The sequence below is a fragment of the Hippoglossus stenolepis genome, chromosome 6 (genome assembly GCF_022539355.2).
Source record: "Hippoglossus stenolepis isolate QCI-W04-F060 chromosome 6, HSTE1.2, whole genome shotgun sequence".
NCBI lineage: Eukaryota > Metazoa > Chordata > Actinopteri > Pleuronectiformes > Pleuronectidae > Hippoglossus > Hippoglossus stenolepis.
The window spans coordinates 13,855,159-13,875,575 of NC_061488.1; the positions used below are offsets into that span (position 1 = coordinate 13,855,159).

The 20,417-nt window shown below is 41.0% G+C and overlaps 1 protein-coding gene across 2 annotated transcripts; it reads right to left on the minus strand.

Moving 5' to 3' along the window:
• Window positions 1-581: 581 nt before the first annotated feature.
• atf7a (activating transcription factor 7a) lies at window positions 582-20,194 on the minus strand. Of its 2 annotated transcripts, XM_035158875.2 has the most exons (13): window positions 20,144-20,194; window positions 14,922-14,993; window positions 11,964-12,060; window positions 11,619-11,731; window positions 11,004-11,168; window positions 10,653-10,801; window positions 9,463-9,531; window positions 6,724-6,817; window positions 6,498-6,617; window positions 5,346-5,495; window positions 4,864-5,052; window positions 4,309-4,414; window positions 582-3,645 (listed from the first exon to the last, which is right to left on the minus strand). In XM_035158875.2, exons 2-13 carry the CDS (start codon window positions 14,967-14,969, stop codon window positions 3,410-3,412), a joined length of 1,536 nt encoding a protein of 511 aa, XP_035014766.1. In that variant the 5' UTR covers window positions 14,970-14,993; window positions 20,144-20,194; the 3' UTR covers window positions 582-3,409. The 2 variants fall into 2 exon arrangements, with proteins under 2 accessions (XP_035014766.1, XP_035014765.1); XM_035158874.2 differs by lacking the exon at window positions 20,144-20,194 and having other exon boundaries at window positions 14,922-15,822.
• Between the last annotated feature and the right edge of the window lie 223 nt (window positions 20,195-20,417).

Below are 20,417 nucleotides of genomic sequence, written 5' to 3' on the forward strand. Positions count from 1 at the left end.
CTACGGTTGTTTGCCTCTGCTAGCTAGTGCAGTTTCAGTCTACATTCAATTTTTTGTTGACCCATATGAGGTCCCAGTGACCTTCGACCTCTGATCACTGAAATCTCATCAGTTTATCATTGAGTCCAAGTGACAGCTGGTAAAACTGAAGAAATTCCCTGACGGCATATTGTGTTCAGAAGCTTAAAATCCTGTTTAGCGACGCTGCCGTGACCTTAACATTTCACCACCATATTCTAATCAATTCATCCATGGGTCCAAAAGAAAAGAATTTGTACCAAAGTTGAAGAAATTCCCTCGAGGTTTGTTGAGATATCGTGTTCACAAGAATGGGACGGACAGATAACACAAAAACAACAACCACTGGCTATCACCAGCACGGAGGCCTAAAAAAGTAGAATTTCGGATTTTACTTTAAAAGTACATGAAATAATGATTCAATTACAACCAGAGTACTGTCTGGAGAGAGGGAACACTAGATACAAGTGTTAACAGAGCAGTTCAATGTCCCTACATTCAGAATATTAAGTAAATATTAGTAGACATTCTGCATTCCAGAAAACAAAGGAAACGGTCTGATATTCATTAAGATGTAGTTTCTTTAATTAAAACTGCAGCACTGTACGTAAGTGTTCATAGTATTCCACTTGGACATGCATGGAAAAGTTAATATATTCATATAGTACAGATATGTACAATAGGACAATTTCTGAAAACATCAGTCCAACAATGGGAGTGTGAAAAACCATTTAAACACAACGTGCAACTTTCAAAATGTTGCATTTTTCATTTAAATTGCTCTTCTCATGACAATTCTAGTTAACATCAATATGCCAAAGACTGTGATGATTACAGTTATTTAACCAATTAAGTAAAAATAAGTTAGACAAGGACCATCAAAAACATGACCAAATTCATCTTAGCAAGGATAAAACAGGGGATAAAATCTCTTTGAAAAAGGACTAATGACGTTTCGTTTCTGTGGGGAAAACAAAAAAACAAATCTGTGTTAAAGAAATTTGTTTCTATATTCATCAGTACAATCAGAAGCATTATGACGAGTTGTATAGAGCTGAAAACAGAACACAACAGAGGAAAACAAAGAAATGACAAAAAAAGGTGCCGATGACATGAATTACATGAAAACATAAAAGCTAAATATAGTTTAAATTTTCATTTCATATGAACAATCGTCTAGAAGGGACTGCCAGACAAATATAGCGCCAGCTTCAAAGTACAACAAAATGCCGGGCTCGACGTCAGGACTGCAGGACAAAATGTTCAGTCAAAGGTTTAAAGTATTAAAGTTTCTGAGCAAATTCCCATTCATGTATACAGTACAGAAGGGAGAGAGAAAAATATCATCTGAAAACACAGACCAAGAGAATCGCAAATACTTAAATGAACAGAAATACAAAGCAACAATAAACTTGCATTATTTTAGTGCATAAAGACATGCCCTCATGTTAATGGACAGATATCTTGTCTTTGAAAAATCACATCTTGCAAATACACAATCACATCAGACAGAAGAGGGACAAGAATATACAGGAAAAATAAACAAGAAAAGAAAACCGCTTGTATAGGTGTTCATGTAAAAATATATTGATATCTGGGTAAAATATCTTTGTGGGATTTCTAAAAAAATGAAGTCATTTGGAGACCAGTCACAAGACGTTTTCCTCCCTCAAAGCTTTTACCAGTGAAGAAGTCTTTGCTGTGTCCCTCCACCAGATGACACAAAAGTATTACATCATTAAATGTCACTGAGAAGAGTCCAAATTCAAATTTATTTTTAATTTTTAGAGGTTGACGAGGAATCTTTTATTGATAGGTTGATTCATTGTTTTTTCATTGGATGAAATGAACAATTGGGGGGAAATATGTTTTGCTATGGTTCTGGATTTTCACATGAGCAACTCTGCATGTTTTAAAGAGGGGATATCAGAGGCACCGATGTGATCTTAAGGCAAAATGACCAGTAATTGTGTGTGACATTGTGAGTAAGTGCAAATAACAAGCAGTGATAAACTGTAGATTGTGTCACTGTGACCTCTGAATCGCAAAATAACAGTCCAGCTTTTTACTGCCCGCCCCAGGACAAGTATCTGGTGGTCTTTGGAGATTCAGAGATCGGATTTTTTTATGGCTTACTTGAGGTTTGGTAAAGAGCTAAAGACAATAAGGGGTTCATTGCACCTCCAGCGAGCACCAAGGATGTGCAACCATCCTGAGAAGTGTGAAAATAACAGTTACAGTAAGTCCAGGGCCCACACAGAGAAACACAGTCACTAGAACAGTTTCAGATGAAATGGAAAAAAGGCATCCACTTACAAGCCAATAAACAGTAAAACTGCCTCTTTTAGAGGAAACGTGAGAAGGAGAGGAGAGGTGAAATTCCCTTCAGGTCACAAAAATTATTGCTCAAACTAAATTATTTCAGGGCACTAAACTGATTTGGGTAGTCCAATGTATTTTGGTTCCGTGGACTAATCTGGGAGGATGTGCCAATTTGTTTAAAAAAATATAGCTGCACATACTGTATCATGAAAAGAACACCCTAATAAAAAAGTCACATGCTAACAATCTAAATATTAATGTATTAGATCAGGAGTAGGCAAACTGCTATGTTCTGATGTACATAAATACATACACACAGAGCCAATCACACACACAGTTTATAAATTCTATCATAAAGGGGAGTAACTGAGGTAAGATTTTGGGTCCATGTTGAGATCGCCTTGAGGTGGAACCATTTACAAAAGGTTTACGTGAACATTTGAGATCCAAGTCACGGAAGTCTAGACAGCTGCTGTGTCTTTGGAGTTGAGGATGTATTGGGACGTATGCAGTGATGGCATGTGTGGGTGTATATGGCTAAAAAGTCGAGGAGCAAAAGGCACTATTCCCTAAACAGTGTGAAGTCGTGTGTGTTGTTGGGTGTCTGATTTGATCATGAGTGTTTATGCAACACGTGTGTGTTTCAAGCTGTGCACATGTGTGGTACGTGTCAATGTGGGGGAGTTCGATATGACAGTACACTCAAGGGTGATGCAGTCCGACAGTCCAGTGGAGATTCATTTTGACTGAGGGTGAGGAAGGCATTAAGGGAAACGAGGGGTGGTTGGGTGGGTGGTGGGGGTTGGAGTCCAGCCCCTGTAGTCTGTGGCAAAGTGAACAGGAAGCTCTCTCAAAAGTCTTAGTCCGTTCCCAGAAGGCTGCTGCTGAGCTCCAGGCCACAGCATGATGGCTCCACAGGAGGGTCGGAGAGAGCAGAGGAGAAAGGGGGCGGGGCAAAAGATGAGATATTTGGATTTCTAGATTGAGGAAGATGGGAGGGGAGGGGGGTGTCCTCTGCTCTTATTTCCCCTCGTGGTGAGCCAAGTCTTGGCCATGGTGGCATCGCTCATCATCTGGCAGCAGATTGAGACTGTGCTGATGCCATGATAATATGAGAGGGTCCACTCTCAGCCCTCTGCTGTTGGCCCATTCCTGCCAGCACAGACATCGCCATGGCCTCTGCCGCTGCCCTTGAGCTGAGGCCGTTGTGCACTGCAGAGTGGCTGGGCGCCAAGGAGCTGTGCTGGATCACCGGGGCAGGAGAACCTGTGGGCTCTGAGGTGTCTTTCATGCTCTCCTCTGCCACTGCACAGAAAAAAAACACAACACATATATATAAAATTCATATTTAAATCAACCAACAAATTTAACTTTTAAATTGAATATACATTATGCTCAAAACTTCATACTGAAAAGAATTGGATATCATATTTGCAGTTGAAATGTAGCTGAATTTAGCAACCATATCCCAGTCCCAGGGAAAAAACATTAAAAGCTAAATGAAACAACGATTTGAATATGTAGCCTAATAGGTCTTAATTATATATGTTATCTTACAATCAGCTTTTAGAAATATCAATAATTTATTTTGCCAATGATTTTAGGTTTTCCTCTTTCAGATGCTGGGTTTTAAACCAAACAAATGAGCTGTAAGCTGTTTAGTACAGGGTACAGTAGTAATTAGCATGCTAATTTATTATGAAATGGCAAAAATACATATTTGTTATGTCTTGCCTTTATTTGTATCCCACTAAAAAAAACATATAAACCTGGATTTTGGACTACACCACGAAAAATCTTAAACAGTGATGATTGGTGGTGAATTATAGTCATAATATGACGCAAATGCTTTGCATAGTCACCTGTTTCACTATAAATAGATACGGAAGAAACACAGTTCTACATCAAGTGTCCTGTCATTTTAAATACCACTAGATGAGCAACATGGCTTCATTGTGCAGGGCTCACTTAGGTAGGCAGTCTTCTTCTGTAGGTTGGTAACAGGACAGTCCTTGTGGGCCAGCAGCAGCTGCTTCAAATGAGCCACCTCGTTCCGCAACAGAGACACTTCATTCTGAGAGCATGGAGAATCAGGCCGATCAATGTTAAACATTATAGTTATAGTCATGCAGTGAAACCCAAAGAAAAATTACAATTAATGCTTGGTCACATAATACGAAACAGTCAGACCTATAAAACTGTTTTCCACTAGTGTAATGTTATTGTTGTTTTCCAGGTAAGAGTTGCTGTAAAGCTCGCAGTGGAAATAAGGTGTAAAATTGACCTGAAACTCAATGAGGATGTGGAACAAGTTGTGATGGGTTCCACAGTTTCAACTCTTGTAGAATGACCAATTATTCCCTGAAATTGATTTTGCTAATTGAAACATACAGTACCTCTTAAACTTCCTTGACTAGTTGAACGCCTGACAAATGGGCGCAGTAAGTGTGACTATACACACACTAACACAGGCCTCCCACAGGCCACATTTCCTTTCTGCCCACCCACTCCAGGCCCACTCACCGACAGTGAGACGTTCATGTTGCAGAGCTCCTCAGCCTTCTTCTCGAGGGAACTGACCCACAGTTTGCGTTTCTGTCTGCAGCGCGACGCCGCGGCCCGATTCCTCTCGAGGAAGCGCTGCCTTCGATCATCTGGGTCATCGTCTGCCGTCCGCCGCCGCCGCCCACCTGTAGGCTGTGCGGGTGATACCTAGGGGAGGGTGAGAAAGAAAACAACAGACGGGAGAGAAGCGGAAGCAAGACAAGAAAGAAAAGGGAAGTTTGAATCATAGTTTCATAATTTTAGTCAGAGCAGGACATAGTCATCACAATACAAGCAGTACAACCCCCATTTTCTGTAACTGAAACAGGGGATATGCCACATATTAAACAAGCCTTATTATGTTTGGGTATTTTTTAAAACTTCCCAAGTTTAAGTCACATCGGTACTAGATGTGAAAATCAAGTTGAAGGTAAGGCCTTCACTATAGATGACCTGTGTACCTGTGGTTGTGCAGGTGATGGAGCATCTGGCTGCTGGACGAGCAGCTGGCTCTGCTCTGCCCTCTGAGGCACCATGGGGCTGCCGCCCATGGAAAACATCCCCATACTCTGTCCTGACGGGCTCTGCTGGGACAGCGCAGCCTTCAGACGCTGAAGGAGAAAAAATGATAAAACCAATATCAGCAAAAGGTAAACAGGGATCAGAATAGTCTAACCCAACAATAGAAAGGACCACAACACTATAAACGGACAAAGAAATTAATGAAACCACAGTTCAGGTTTAGTGAGGGGGGGGTATTTTTTGTGTATTGTGCTCTATTTTAACTAATTTACAGTTATACACACTTGTGCTCCATCATGTCACTAAAGCCAATTTATTTTAGGAACAAATGTTTGTGCTTTGAAGACAGGCTGTACTGTGTGCATTTTTTAAATGCAGTAAATATTGTTGACTGGGTTTTCTACTAGATCTCTGATGTATTCATGATGAAATGTAATCCAGTGCCAGGTTGTACCGCCCCTTCCCTGAATCCTTTGAGGAGTTCATTTAAAAAGGTGCTCTAACTCTGCAGAGATCCTCGCCCGTGTTGACCTGACAGCGTCGAACAGTTCCAGCTTATTTTCAGCAGCACATTCATGTGACATCCTGTTCTATCCCTTTTGTATTGAGTTCAGATCTGGAGGCTTTGCATGTTCCTGGAACAATTTCAGAAGATGTTGCTTGATGTTGTTGCTTGATGTTGTTGCTATATAATATGACTATTATCCCATTTTAAAAATAAACTTTAGAGCTTTGAAAATAGTTGACATTGGCTCTGATGGCACAAATGTGCTCAACAGCACATTTAATACATCATGATAAGTATTATTACGAGTATGTACCTGAGCCCAGAAAAATTCTGCATGTCAACAAATTATCCCCTGCCTTTTTTTGGCACCAATGTTACACTTGTTACTTGAATTTTTTCTCTGTATAATCATGAATTCGGTACAAATGTGTTGTCGTGGTGTAAGGGTTAAATAAACAAGCAACTGCAGTAGAAAGTCATATGATGAACAAACTAAGCCAGTGCAGAGGAAGGCTGGAGGGTGAAGATGGAGACAAAAAGAACAGATAAAGAGATAAAAATAGAGAGCTAATCTAGAGCTGACCATCTTGGCCTCTGAGTGGATGCTGTAGCCAGAGGGGGAGTTAGAGCCGCTGCTGCTGCCTCCCAGAGGAGGACCAGGGATCCCAGGAATGTTGGGTACCATGCACAAGGGTCGGGCCAGCTGGAGACCAGACATGATACATAAATACACATGTATTAACAACTTGAAGCAACTTCTTCATTATATAAATGAAATAAAACATATCATAAGGTTTGGTCAGCCTTACATTAATTACAGAGGGTATCTGTACAGGACCAGGGAGCAAAGGCACTGCCTGGCCAGAGGGAAGCATCATCATGGGGTAGTGGCTGGTTGGCGAACTAGACAGGCAAAGAGGCAGAGGGACAACATTACATTACATTACAACTTTTATGTCTACTTGAGGTGGGAAAATTAATTGTTTCTTCGATGCATTGTAAAGCGGACGTGGACGTCTCTGCATCTGTGATAAAGTAAAGGCTAAAGATGCAGCACACAAGTCTAAACTGAATGAATGTCAAATCAATGTGGAGAGCACTGACCACTGTTATAGACTGACTGTTGTAGTCAGATTTTTGAATTGAAAACCTTATTTAGTAAATTACAGCACACGTACTGTAATCACAGTAAAAGTCTAAAGTACTTTATAAAAACACAAATCATGAGGTTATTGAAGATGCACACCTCTAGTCACACAGTGATAGAATAGGAAAAAAAAATAGAATAGAATATTAAAATTCTTTGATGCATCAAGATGCATTTTATCATGGAATCGTAGCCCTCTGAATCTGAATCGAATCTAATCGTGAGGTGCCTAGAGATGAGACATTACAGTTAAAATAACTAGGCCAAAAAATTTGCATTGAAAATACAGTTATACAGGAACTGGGGATTTTGTCATCTTTGTAAAACTGAAAATGTATCTCCCCTTGAGTTTCTGTAACACAGCAAGTAGCACCACACTTACAACAATCATTACTCCAAGCTCTGCAGACAAAAACTGCATATACCCAGAAATGTATCAAATTTAAGTCAAAAACACAATGTTTGTTATACCATCATAGCTCTTAGAGAATCATAGAGGTTCAGAACAGCTTTGGAACCAGCAAACTGACGATGTTATATCTCAGTCTTTTCTAGAGATCTGAGACTTTTTTCAGTTTCTAAATACGCGAATAAAGTCTCATCTAAAAATGGTGTAATTATGAATAGGCTATTATAGGGCTGGGCAAATACCAGAAAATGTATGGAAACTGACATTTATAACCTCTAACGACCTAATTTTGCTCATGTCAGTTAATTTGGTTAATAGTTTCCCTAATGCATGCATTCAGGAACTGTCGGGTTTCACACACACGCGAGATGTGACGCGAAGTGACAGGAACGATCGGGATTCATGATCTGACATCATCGATTAATAACTGAATAAATGTGATCGTCAGTTTGTGTGAAGCGCGACAGGGGCGAGGAGACCCACATACACACACAGGCAGGAGTGTGTCCTATACACTTCTGCAGACAGGAGAGAAGTCCTTCCCGCAGATTATGTGTTTTAACTTCACTGTTGCAGAAGACACAACGCCCTGTTTATCCAGGAACATAAATATGCATTCAGCAGGTTTTTTATAAAGATCACTTCTGCGTGTGAGTGTTTAGAAAAGAGCAGAGGAGCAGAGTCTCTTGTTGACCGACACTGAGTAATGCGCCCAGGGATGTGCCCCATTGGGGGAGGGTGTAATAAAATAATCGTTCATTAATCGTAATCGAGGTAAAAGTTTCAAATAATCGTGATATTGACTTCATATCACCCATCCCTAGGCAATTACCTTGCTTCAAAAGCAGTCTACAAATTATTTGGAATTCCAGCCTTACTTGTGTAGAAGCCTGTTATGCTGATTGTGGTTTTATTTATTTGCTTATTTTGCTTTACCATGCTGGTAATTTTTATTTTTTTTTCTAAAAGCAATGAAGTTAAGTGAAAGATCCAGATAATAACAACTGGAGAGATGCCCAATGTTTACCATTTTCTCAATTAGTTGACAAACATAACACCATTTTATGAGGAAAATGTGGTCCCAGTGTTACAGCACAGGCCCAGAGGCAGGCGTGGGAGAATTCAGTGCAGCAAATTAACATCTAATTTTGGTTGTGCGTACATGTGGTCATGTGTTGTAGTCTAGAGATGCTTGCACTAAAGTAAGTGTAAAAACACTTTTTCCCAATATCTTTCAGTTTCAGTATTAACCTGTAGCTGGTCATCAGACATCAGCTTGTGGCCCTTCAATGGGACCCAGGACACTTTTGTGCTCACACAATGTGGCAACATGCGTCCACCTCCAGTTGTGGTCTGAGTGATCAGATCTGCAATGTGTTATCAATTAATTTTGTGTTCGTTCACACCTGTACTTAGAGGAGTCCACTTGATCGGATCACCTGTGAATTATCTTTTATCTTATTAACGATCTACATTAACTGAGTGGAAATTCTGAGAGAACAAAAATAATTCAGTGATTTTTCTTAGAATTTCATTACAATGAGCAACTCATTGTACTTGGGAGCTTTATGAATACAGCCCTAGTTTGCTCGCATATCTGCCACTGACTCTTTTTTATCGCACGTTTATCACACATATTCTATCCTGTTTACTTTGTTAAGAGACTTTCACAAGGCTTTTTCCAGCGTCTGAACAGGGGAAGGCCAGAAAAAGTCTGTCAACCACTGTGATAATCTCATCCACTGCAAAAAGTTGACCATGTTATGGTCCGAATGACCTCAGCAGTGCAGCATTGTGTTTGAATGTTAGTAAAGTAAAAAAGTAGTATTTCAGTTAGATTACAGTTGGGCTCTAATTCATTGTTTTGACAATGCAGTTTTTACCATTAATTACCTAGACTGTGGCAGTGCTCCATAGTCTAATTTTCCCCTCCATTTACATAATGAAACAAAAACAATGTACACTTTTCATAATAACATAAAAGATCTCTACCTTAGTCTTTGTGCCGCTGCTTCTTTGTAGAGATGTAAGCCTCCATCTCTCTCCCACCCTCTCTCCATTCTGTGGGAAATGCCCCGGGTTCCCATTTATTATTAGCCAACAATGATCAACACACATCTGAAACCACCTCAACCAATTTAACATTATTCAACCATTGAAAACAAGTTGGGAAGAAAGCATCAATCATCTATAAACATAATACAAAACAACCAGATTTATCAGTCAGCTGTGGCTAATATTTACATTTGAAGGATAACATCACTTACGTAATTCAGAGTTTAAGTTATAGCATCATGCAACATGCATATGCTACCATGTGACATGACTTGCGGCTGTGTTCACAGCGTTTCTACAACGTACTGTAAATGAGGGAAGTCTATTCAAAATACTCTCATGCATGAATTACAACATGAACATGATCCGGAACAGAACTTGGATCTTTCAGATGGCTATGTTATCAGTTTTGGGGATCTCTGATTGAAAGCCCAGTAGTTCCTTCTCAGCCAAAGAAAATCTGGAGGATGCTGCAACAACTTTCCAGGACCACACAACATTTCGCAGGACATTTGACTTTTTCGTCTCATTTTCCATGACTGGAAAACTGGTCAACATGGTGAAATTTGTTAACCAGGTTTTTCAGGATACATGACAAATGGTGAAAAAGTGTTTATGAATTTTAAAACTACCCGATGGCCATTTTAAAATGAAAAGTATCAGAGGGGAAATGCATACCATGTGTTTGCACTGTATATACAGCAAATAGGGAATGCTAATGTTTTCATATTGTAATAATACCATTTAATATAATTTATATCATAAGATAACCGATGGTTAATCTAAAGAAAACTGTAGATTGTGTCTCTAATCTTATTGGTTGCTAAAGTTAATGCAATACTACACTATGACGTCATTATGACATAATTCCTACCAAATTATTGGGGATCTATACAAGCTTCAAGTCATGTCTTAAGAGCTATAGGATGCAATGATACCTTGAACTATGACGACATTTTCTGACTTCATTGTGACATCTATGACATCGCTTATATGATGGGTCATCATTTTATGATCAATAAAGACATTTTTTAAATTATTTTGTACATGCACACATACACACACAATAAAAGGTCAACAAAGGTCAGCAGAGGTTAGGAGAAGGAAGTTGACAGAGCATTACTCACCCCAGAGTACGATTGGAGGGTGGTGCCTGTGTGATAACAGAAGTCGGTGATGGCATAGTGGGCTGGAGGGCATCAAAGCCCAGGTGTAATGGGAGGGAACCTGGACGCACAATAGTAGGGGTGGGGGCTGAACTCCTAGGGGGGGTGTCCTAGGACATAAGTGTGGGAAAACACATTTCAAAGACTGCTTTTAAATATGTCTGACATTAAATCTCTCAGAAAAGGAGAAAACATGGTTCCCTTCCTTTTTTTAACACTGTAAAATTATAACGAGCTTTACTCTTTCTACATTATTTGAAGTTTAGGCTCTATTCTTTATCCACTCATCCCCTACTTCCAGTTCTCTCCTACCTTTCCTTTAACCAGATACTCTATGCTGCTGTCAGACTGTCCAGAGTAAGAATCGGGGCTGTCTGGTGGCGAAGAGTCGACCTCTACAGGTTCCTCCTCTTTCACCTTCACTTCTGATGATGTCTGCAGGGTCATGTCCAAAGCCACAGAGTTGGCTGCAGTGAGCTGAGAAGGACAGCGACAGGGAGACAGAGATAAAGGGAGTCAGTTCACACTACTTATCAAAGATACAATTCTCACGGACTACAGTACGTTAAAAAAGGAAGTGGGTATTTAACACTCAAACCAAACAACCACAGCCTCAATTCATGCAATATATGAATATTTTTAAAGCAATGTACAAAAGTGAAACTTAATAAAATCACTCTAACAAATGGTTACAATAGTAGTAGCACAAGGCCGGAATTTCTACAAGCAATATTTTTTTATTACATAGGGTAAAAAAGAAGGAAGTAAAAAATGACTGTCCACTTGACTGTCTCTCAGAAAATTCCCTTGGCCTCTGTAGCGGTAATACATGCATAGATACATGCAGTCACACACACACACACACACACACACCTCCACGCAGAGAGATATAAACACAGATTTCATCAACCCCACGTCCTTACTTACAGAGCTTTTGGCCCTCTTTTCATCCTCGTCTTGATCAAAGGAGGTGGTTAGCTCGTTGAACAGACCAACCTCCTCACAGTTCTTTAGGAAGCGAGTGGGAGTAGGTGTCTGGTCTGGCAAATGGAAACGATCACAGATGACTATAAGTGACACTTTCACACATGGTTCACACTTTGCAATGAATATAGATACCCATGTCATGGATGTGAGGCTGCTTTTCTTAAGATTGCATTAACAGTGTTGGAATACGCCAGAGCTGAGGGAAGCTAAAACAGTTTTCATCTGAATGACGGGAGTAGTTATGAAACAAAGAGGAAGAGTGTTTGTCTGGTAAACAAAGAATACCTGCTATAATGACAGAGTCGGTCCTGGGTGGTCCAAATTGCAGTGTCATCTCATGTTTGTGTTTGTGTACGGCCAAGTGGTCTTCATTGGTGAACCTCTGGAACAAGTGAGCGAGAAGATAAGAGGAAAGATAAGTACATTATATAAATTAGCTTAGAGCTAATTGTCTACTTTTTTCTGTTGACCTAAACCCTGATATCATATTGCAATAGCCACAGACAGATAATCTTTCGCAGCCTATACAATGTACATTATGTGACGAACCACAAAGAAAACTGTATCTGTACAATTCCTCCTGTCTTAAAAAACCCTGTATGAGCCCTTTATAGCCGCAGGACACGGGCTCAAATATCCTTACATCTACTAGAATCTGAAAAGAATAAAGAAAGAGGGCTTGTATGGATGAGCCCTGAAATTATTTTAGGACCACAGAAATGTCAAGAATGAGCAATTGTTTTAAGTGTCAACAAAATTATGAAAAATTGTAAAACTACTAGCATGGGAAAATACCAAATATGAGCTGACACATCCAAACAAATGCTTTAAACGCAAGTGCAATATTTCTACAGAAGGGATCTTATTGTTGTGCAACAATGAGTAAAGCATGTGGATGCAGTAAACTGTATTTCAGTAAAGCTCTACATTAATCTACATGTCCTGTTGCTCAATATCAGGTATCCACAGTGGAAGCTACAGAACACCAGCAGCCATCCCGTCCTCTGAGACACACCACTTCTTCTTTGGAGAAGTGGCGAGGCGAATAAGTCAGAGACGTAGGAGGAATAATCTTGGCTCTGGCACCAGCCTATTCACCATTCGCTGCAGCCTATTTTAGGGCGCCGCGTAGCAGTTGCGAGTTCAGTCGTGAGAGTGAAGTGGAAACACAGTCAAGTGTCATGGGACTTATTTTTAGCCCTGCCAGGCAGCATCACCAGTACAACTACATGTCTCATTTGTCTCTTTCCCCTGAACAAGGCGGCTGGGTCTTGTGGAGAGAACTATCTATCCGGCTAATCTCCCCTGTATGAGATACTGGCAGCTCAGATTACCATTCTCCGCACACTAAATACTGGGCATCATAAAATGGGGGACTGCCGCTGCTGCTGTTGTTGTTGCTGTTGTTGTTGTTAAAAGGAAAACCCTAAGCAAAGCCAGGAGTCAATCACCCATGTTCTATTATGGGCATGATTCAGACTTTCCTGGTAGACAACTGTTGCTTCTAAAGGGCAGCAGTAAAACAGTATTTAGACATACGACGCTTGTGTGTCTAAATGTACACAAAACTAAAGGCCAGTAAAATCCATAAGTAACAGTACAGACTTTCTCGTCTACAATTTGTATAGTGATACCTAAGGTGACTGATATAACTTTTGCTGTTTCATTTACAATGATTTATTTGGGGCAGCTGCAACATCAAAGAAAAACCGTATTTCAATGTAGAGCAGCACAGAGTCCATTATTCACGCAGATAATCCAATAATAAATCCGCTGTATTGTCCTCATCAAAATGTCAGTTACACAAACGTTACCAACTAACGGCCGCTCATGAACGTAATGGAGCACTTATCAGATTCAGAGTCAGATATTTTCCTGAGGCATTAGCCGAGACCAAAAGCAGAGCTAAAAGAGAAGAAGTATAAGACAATATTTCAGTGTTGTGTTTTCAATTTATTCTGCTGCCCCTTAAGTCTAAAGAAAAGTAATTAACCTTTAATATTTCAGACTTAATTGTAAATTTCTAAGTAAACAACATATTTATATTGCTAAAAGTAAGGTGGTGATATCAAAAACACACCCAAACATCTAGCACTATCACACCATACTACGATTCCCAGGCCTGTTTATACAAGGGTTTAACAGTCAAACAAAGCTGAGGAGATGGCCGCAGCTGTAGACCCGAACCATCATCGACTGTCACTTTGCCTTGAAATGCTTCCGCGTGATTCTTTTGCCTTAACTGTCAAACTAAATAAATAATGATGTCTTCCCATGAAATATGCAGAGTATTTACGACACCGAAACATGTCAAAGGAAAGTTAAAATGTCTTTTTTTCTATCAAGAAAGGGGTCCCCAGTTGTCCATAATATTCTAAGAAGAAAGAAACCAAACAAAATCAGGATTTATTTACCCAACGCACACATGTTTAACTGTTCAAACCACAGACCACGTGTCAAACAGATCCCTTCTAATCAGAGGTGGGCTTACGAACAAATAACAAATGTTTCTAAACCACATAAACACTTTCTTCATCCAGACCCCCTGAGAGACAATCCATCTCTTGCTGTATGGATGTCACACCCGGCTGCACACAGCATCAGACGGCTGATTGAGCACAACATTAGACATGATATTTCCTGTGTTGAATAATCGTGAGTCCAAGGACACACTCCTTTTAATATACTGTTTTTCAGGCCAAGTCCCGACAACGCACCACGTTACTGGCATGTGAGCACACTATTGGCACTCAGCTGAGTCACTGAGCGGCTGTAACCTGTGTCTGCAGGCGCTAGAAGTCAACAGTGACAGGTTGAAACAATAACTGCGCTCTGATTACTCACTGGAGCTTCCACTGAGTCACGGCTGGAGGAGACAGCATTGTCTCACAAGACCACATGCTAGCTTGAAAGCTATTGGTGTGATGATCATTCAAGAGTGCAGCATAAATCACAGTTAGTTAGGTAATTCTGGCAGGAAGAACAAGTTTGTTGGCAGAACACATGTTCTTTCACGGTCTTCAGGTTCACTCATTGTATATTAATGAAGCTTTTTTAGACTCAAATACAAAAAGTCTGATGTCAAGTACAATTTATTTTTATTGCTTTCAGTTAATTTTCTTTCAGACGGAAAATATGTTCAACCATAAGCAGTTACAGCCGGCTGTTGGAGAGTACTTACACAAAGGCAAGAACACTACACCACATCCACATGCACACACCTGAAAGCAGGAGAGGACTTACCTGTCCACAGCCAGGAGCACTGCACACAAAAGGTCGGTCGTCCCCCATTTTTGCAAAGAGCTTGCAATGTAGCTGTGGGAAAGGAGAAGAGGAGAACATTGCTGCGGCTTTTCTTGATTTGTGAAGTGGAAAATCCTGAAAACAACAAAACAGGGATGCTGTGGCTTGTAGTCCTTAGTCTGAGCAGGAAGCCGAATGCTATTTAAAAATAACCCTGGCAAAAAGGAAAACACGCACAGAGGCAGCGAGACGAAGTTTCCCTGGTGATACTTCCTTCACACAGGGGGGCTTCTGGCTGGCCAATGAGGAGCCGCTTACAAAAGAGGACGGCAGCTACCATTTACACAAAGACATCTCCTCCTTCTCTTGTGTCTCGTTTTCCCTCACTTCCAGTCCCTCCTTCTCTCATTACCACTCCTGCTTCCCACTTCTCCTGCCTCGCTCAACCTTTTCCATGCTTGAAACCCCTCAGTCAGTCTCTCTCTCTCTCTGATTCAGCTGTTTCTGACTCTGCACAGTTTCTGTTTCACTCATCTTCATCCACTTTATTGAGAACTCTCATGTGAATCCACAGTACACACATCATTCACACTGTACCTCACTTGTACTTGTGGTTCTAGTTGACTCTAACTTCTCTGTGTGGAGAAACAAGTGACTGATGCAAGTGGTTCCACAACGTTACTAACAAAACTAATGAAATGTTTGAGTCAATGTTTACACACAATGTTATAATACTTTTGGTGCTCTCATAAAGAGCTGCAAGAATTACTTTGGTAATCAATTAGTTGATTGAGATAAAAATGAGTTGCAATTTTCATTCCGATAATCAATTAATCGTTTAAATAATCTTACGCGCAAAATTAAGAATTTTTTTTTCCTTAAATGACATTTCCTGTTTTTATCTGTTTTATATCTTATTAAACTGTATAAGTTATGAACTGTCGGACAAAACAAAACATCTACTTGGACTTTGAAAAACCGTTGTGGACACTTCCCACTTTTCTATTGATATATTAAGTGTACAAGTGTTTACCTGATTCAAACAGATCACTCAACTAAGTTTTCAAAATGGTAACTTGAATGCAATTTAAGTTCAGGAAATGGCAACTTTAAGACAACAATTTTAAATGATTGCGTTTTTTCATTATATCAGAGATAATTGCATGTCTCTCTGGCTGGATATTGGGTTGAAATACAATGACAACTTAATTGTTGCTGTCAATGGACAGTATGATTTGAACTCTTTATCACAATAAACTGTTTACCCTCGAAATTTACAATCGTTTATTAAAATGCGTCAGCGTACAATAGTTCCTTTTTCATGCTGGCTCACTTCTGATTTTTTTGTACGTATTAATAATAGAGTCGGGACATCTTTGTTGGACTTTAACTTCTGGTTAGATATTAGACATTGTAGTTATTTTTAGGATTTTATTAGTGTGTTGTTAACAAAGTATAAAGCTTGGCAATACATTGTTCATCATTTGATCGCACTGGAAACCCTTCCAAAGCTTTCCATGGGTCCCCCTCACCACCACCCCACCCTCTCTACGAGCACACGCTATTGTCAAGAGTATGCACATGTTTCTGTTTGTTTTTTCCTCCTGTCGGGCCTGAAGCTGCATTGACATAAACTAAAGCTGTGAGAGGCTTACAGCGTCTATCAGCTGTTTTTCCACAGAGGAGAACAACTCCTCACAACCCCCTCCTCCCACCTCAACCCTGTCCCAGACTCCACCCCACACTGCACTGCACAGCTGAGGAACCCCTCCACGTGAAGACAAACTGGGAAGTTTAGAAAAATAATGTGGTCATTAAATTTAAATCAGGGAATTGGAGGGGTGGCGATGGCGATGGCGACGAACGAGGGACATTAATGTTTCAGCGCTCTCAGCTGGCCCAAAGTGACGTCTGGCAGCTATTACACAACACCGCCCCACTGACAGTGCAGCAACCAGCAACATACATCAAGGACCACACTATATATACAAGTGGAAACCTTTCAATAAACAAAAGCCACTGATTATTGCAATAGTCAATAAGGTGCAGCTGAAATGCAATCATGAGCAGGGATAAAGTGCGACCTTAATGATTTAATAATTGCCTCTGAACATTTACGTCTTACATATCTTTACTAATACACCTCCTGAATATTTACTGACTGTGATCATTTAACAGGAAAGCCTCCGTCCATCTCTGATGTCTTGAAATGTTTGTATAGATATTTTTTATCGTGTTTTTTCACAAAAACGGTTTATACATCATCCAACTTAAAATCTACAGATTCCATAAATAAAAAAGTTAACATGTTTAGAATTGCAATATTACAGAGGGACTGACCACACTAATCTCAGTAGTAAAAACTACATTGGTTGAGCATGTAGCCTTACATTATTAAGTGGGACAGATTATTCATTATGTTGGCGAGGCATAAATGTCTGAAAGCTTTCCCAATGTTGAAGTCAGTACATTTTCCTCCTTCCTCCCTCCGTCGACAGCTGCCCCTGAGCCAACACATGATTACTGAAGCCTTGCGCTGGAATACAACGCTCTCCCATGACACCGGGCCTGTAACAGGCCTCCAGTAACTGTTGTGTCGCTCAGCTCCATGTCTTTATGAGGAAAGGAGTACGCATCGTATTTGTAAGCGAAAGCTCCATCCCTCTCTTTCCTGATCAAAGGGCTGATGAAGCAGAGCAGTCTGATTTCTTGCAGACCTCCCATGCTCTGGAGAAAGACAACAGATCAGTGCCAGGACCCTCACAAAGTGCTTCCAATCCACTAAGTCTATTTGGGCAGAAATGTGTCTGCAAACAAGATACTCCGTCTAGCTCATTATACCAAGGGTGTGGACTGTGTGGGGAAGTGGACACATCTGGCGTGAGGAGGGGGAACAGATTCTGAGTTTACATCTCACTAAAGACATGCTCGACATTAACTTGGCTGGCTGGTACCAACATGAAATCTGGGATCCGATCTTGTGGGAAGTCAACCATAAATTCCAGATGACAGGGGCAGAAAACACTATTTGTTTTAACAGATGCCCCCAAACAAAGCATTAACTTGATTAAAGAAGATGTGTTAAAGTCTTTTCTTCAGCATCTGGTGCTTGGTTTTGTGGTAGGACAATCTATTTTAAAGAAGATCTTTTAAAACTGCAGCTCTACACAAAAAATTACACTGGTTATTTACTACTTTGGTTGTCAAATTTGTCTCACTGAGAATAGATTGAGTGGGTAAATGAATAAGTTGACAGTGTAACATTTTACAGCACACTGCAAAATGCTCTGCTTCATTCAGACCTCAACTCTGCGAGACAATAATATAGTCACCTAGCTACATTAGTCCTGATGCACATCACTGATATTCATTACAGGCATGGACATGAAGACCAGTGATTTTCAACACCAAGGTGACATGGAAGCACTCAAAGTGCCCTAATTCCTGACCCACTCATTGAGCCACTGCCAAAGTCTCGCCGTTAACTTGGATTTCTCCGACTCAGCAGGTGTGCAGGAACGAGTCCCAGCTATAATCAGCCACAGCCATCCAGTGTTTGATGCAGCCTGCTAGGAAACTGACTAAACAAACTGTATTAATAGCTTGTGCTGCAGCCATGACTCTGGAATCTGAGGCTTGAATTGCCAGAGGGTAGGGGAGACCCCTCAAAAAGAAAAAAGAGAAAAGGGAGGGGGAAGGAGAGAGGGGAAATAGGGAAACTGTGAATTAATGAAAAGAAAGAAAGAAAGGTGAGTTCTTGGAAATGTGTGCTACAAGCTTTAGCGACCCAGAGCTTGAGTCTGGAGCTGGGTGTGTGCAGCCAATGTGTATTTATGTAAGCAAAGTGAACATGAGATTTTGTAAATGGAACAAATGAAATCCTATATCCATGTCTGCATGACCAACAAGTCCTAAAAGCTAAGTCCATGCCAAACCAGCAGACAATGCTGGACAATGCAGGACGGACCCCAGGCAGTTGTCTAAAGCGACACTACATGCACTCGCCGTAAGGTTTTTGTTTCTATAAGTTCAAAGACAATGTTGATGTGTTGCTTTTCATGTAAAGTAGAGTCAATAGCAGCCTCTGCTGCTAAATCAACAAGAATTCTGCATGTGTATGATCCACATACACGCATAAACACATGTACACACACGTATATACATATAGATTCAGCAGGTATGCAATGACCTTCATATGAAATATATGTTATCACTGAGAGTGGGTCAAGATGTTGGGTTGAACTGTGCAGGCTGCAGTTTTCTCTAGTGTAACATTTTTACATGTGATGGAATGAGGCACAACTCAGCCAAAAACATGACCTACATTCCTAATGAAGGTGTTGACATGCACGGGGATACGGATCCTTGGGCGTCAGGCAGCTCAAATTGCAATACTATGGATATCATTATTACTCGAGACTTTTGAGGCTGTCCCTGCAGAGCCAGATTATCATCGTACAATATTCTACCGCCAAAAAAACAAGACGGGCAGATGTTTTCCTGGGGTTTCGGGGCACGTGGGGAAGAGGTTGAGGTCGCATGTGTCGCAGTGAAACCCCCCCCCCAGAGTCCTGCTAACTTTTTCACCGGGCAGCGATCACTGCCTTGAAAAAGTTTGTCTAGTCTTTTTAAGCCTCCATTACCTCCTGGCTGCGGACGGGCACGCTTAGCCCAGCCTTTTCCCGTAACAAGACCGCCTTTTCTTTTCAGCAATTGGCTGCAAGCGCGTCATTCAACCGCGTCTGAAGCACGCAGCAGCTCTGCGCCCTGTCAATAACACGGGCTGGTTCAACCTCATTGGTTAAAAGCCTGGAATAAACTTTTTTGTATCCACGCAAAACTAATGGCTAGCTGGCGTGGCTAGCGTTAACAACAGGCCGAACGCACATTGTAAAAGAGTAATAACAGCGCTACGAGCGGGCTCTGCGCAGACGGCAGACACGCGTCGGCTTGTATCCGAACGTAACTGGTGTGTTTTAGCGACGTGAGCGAGCAGCCACGGGAACAGGAGCTAGCAGAGCTAGCAGTGGTCTGTTAGCGGACTGACACTTAGCGACAGACATGGGTCCCAATGAAGCTGCAGCAGCACTTCGGACACTTTAACGCACTTTTCGCGACGACAAACAGTGAAAGTATCGCAGCGGCTGCTACTTTACTTTCGTTGAGTCTGGTCGACATAACTGTGGAGAGTTTAAATGGTAATAAAGTGTTTACAAACTCACCCTTGCGCCCCTCTCTCTCTCTCTCTCTTTCTCTCTCTCTCTCTCTGGATCTCCTCTCCTCTCTTGGAATTTGACACTCCCCTCGTCGACGTCGAGTTATCGCGAGAGTTCACGTTAACAACATGTGTCCGCACAGGGATGCTGCTTCCGAGCGAGTTCATGTTTTCACTCTTTTATTTGAAGGAGGTTTCAGCTGTCAGGCCTCATCACCTCCGTCAATCCGATCACTGGGGGGGTTACACATTCAATCCGCTGGTAGTTCAATGTGACAGAG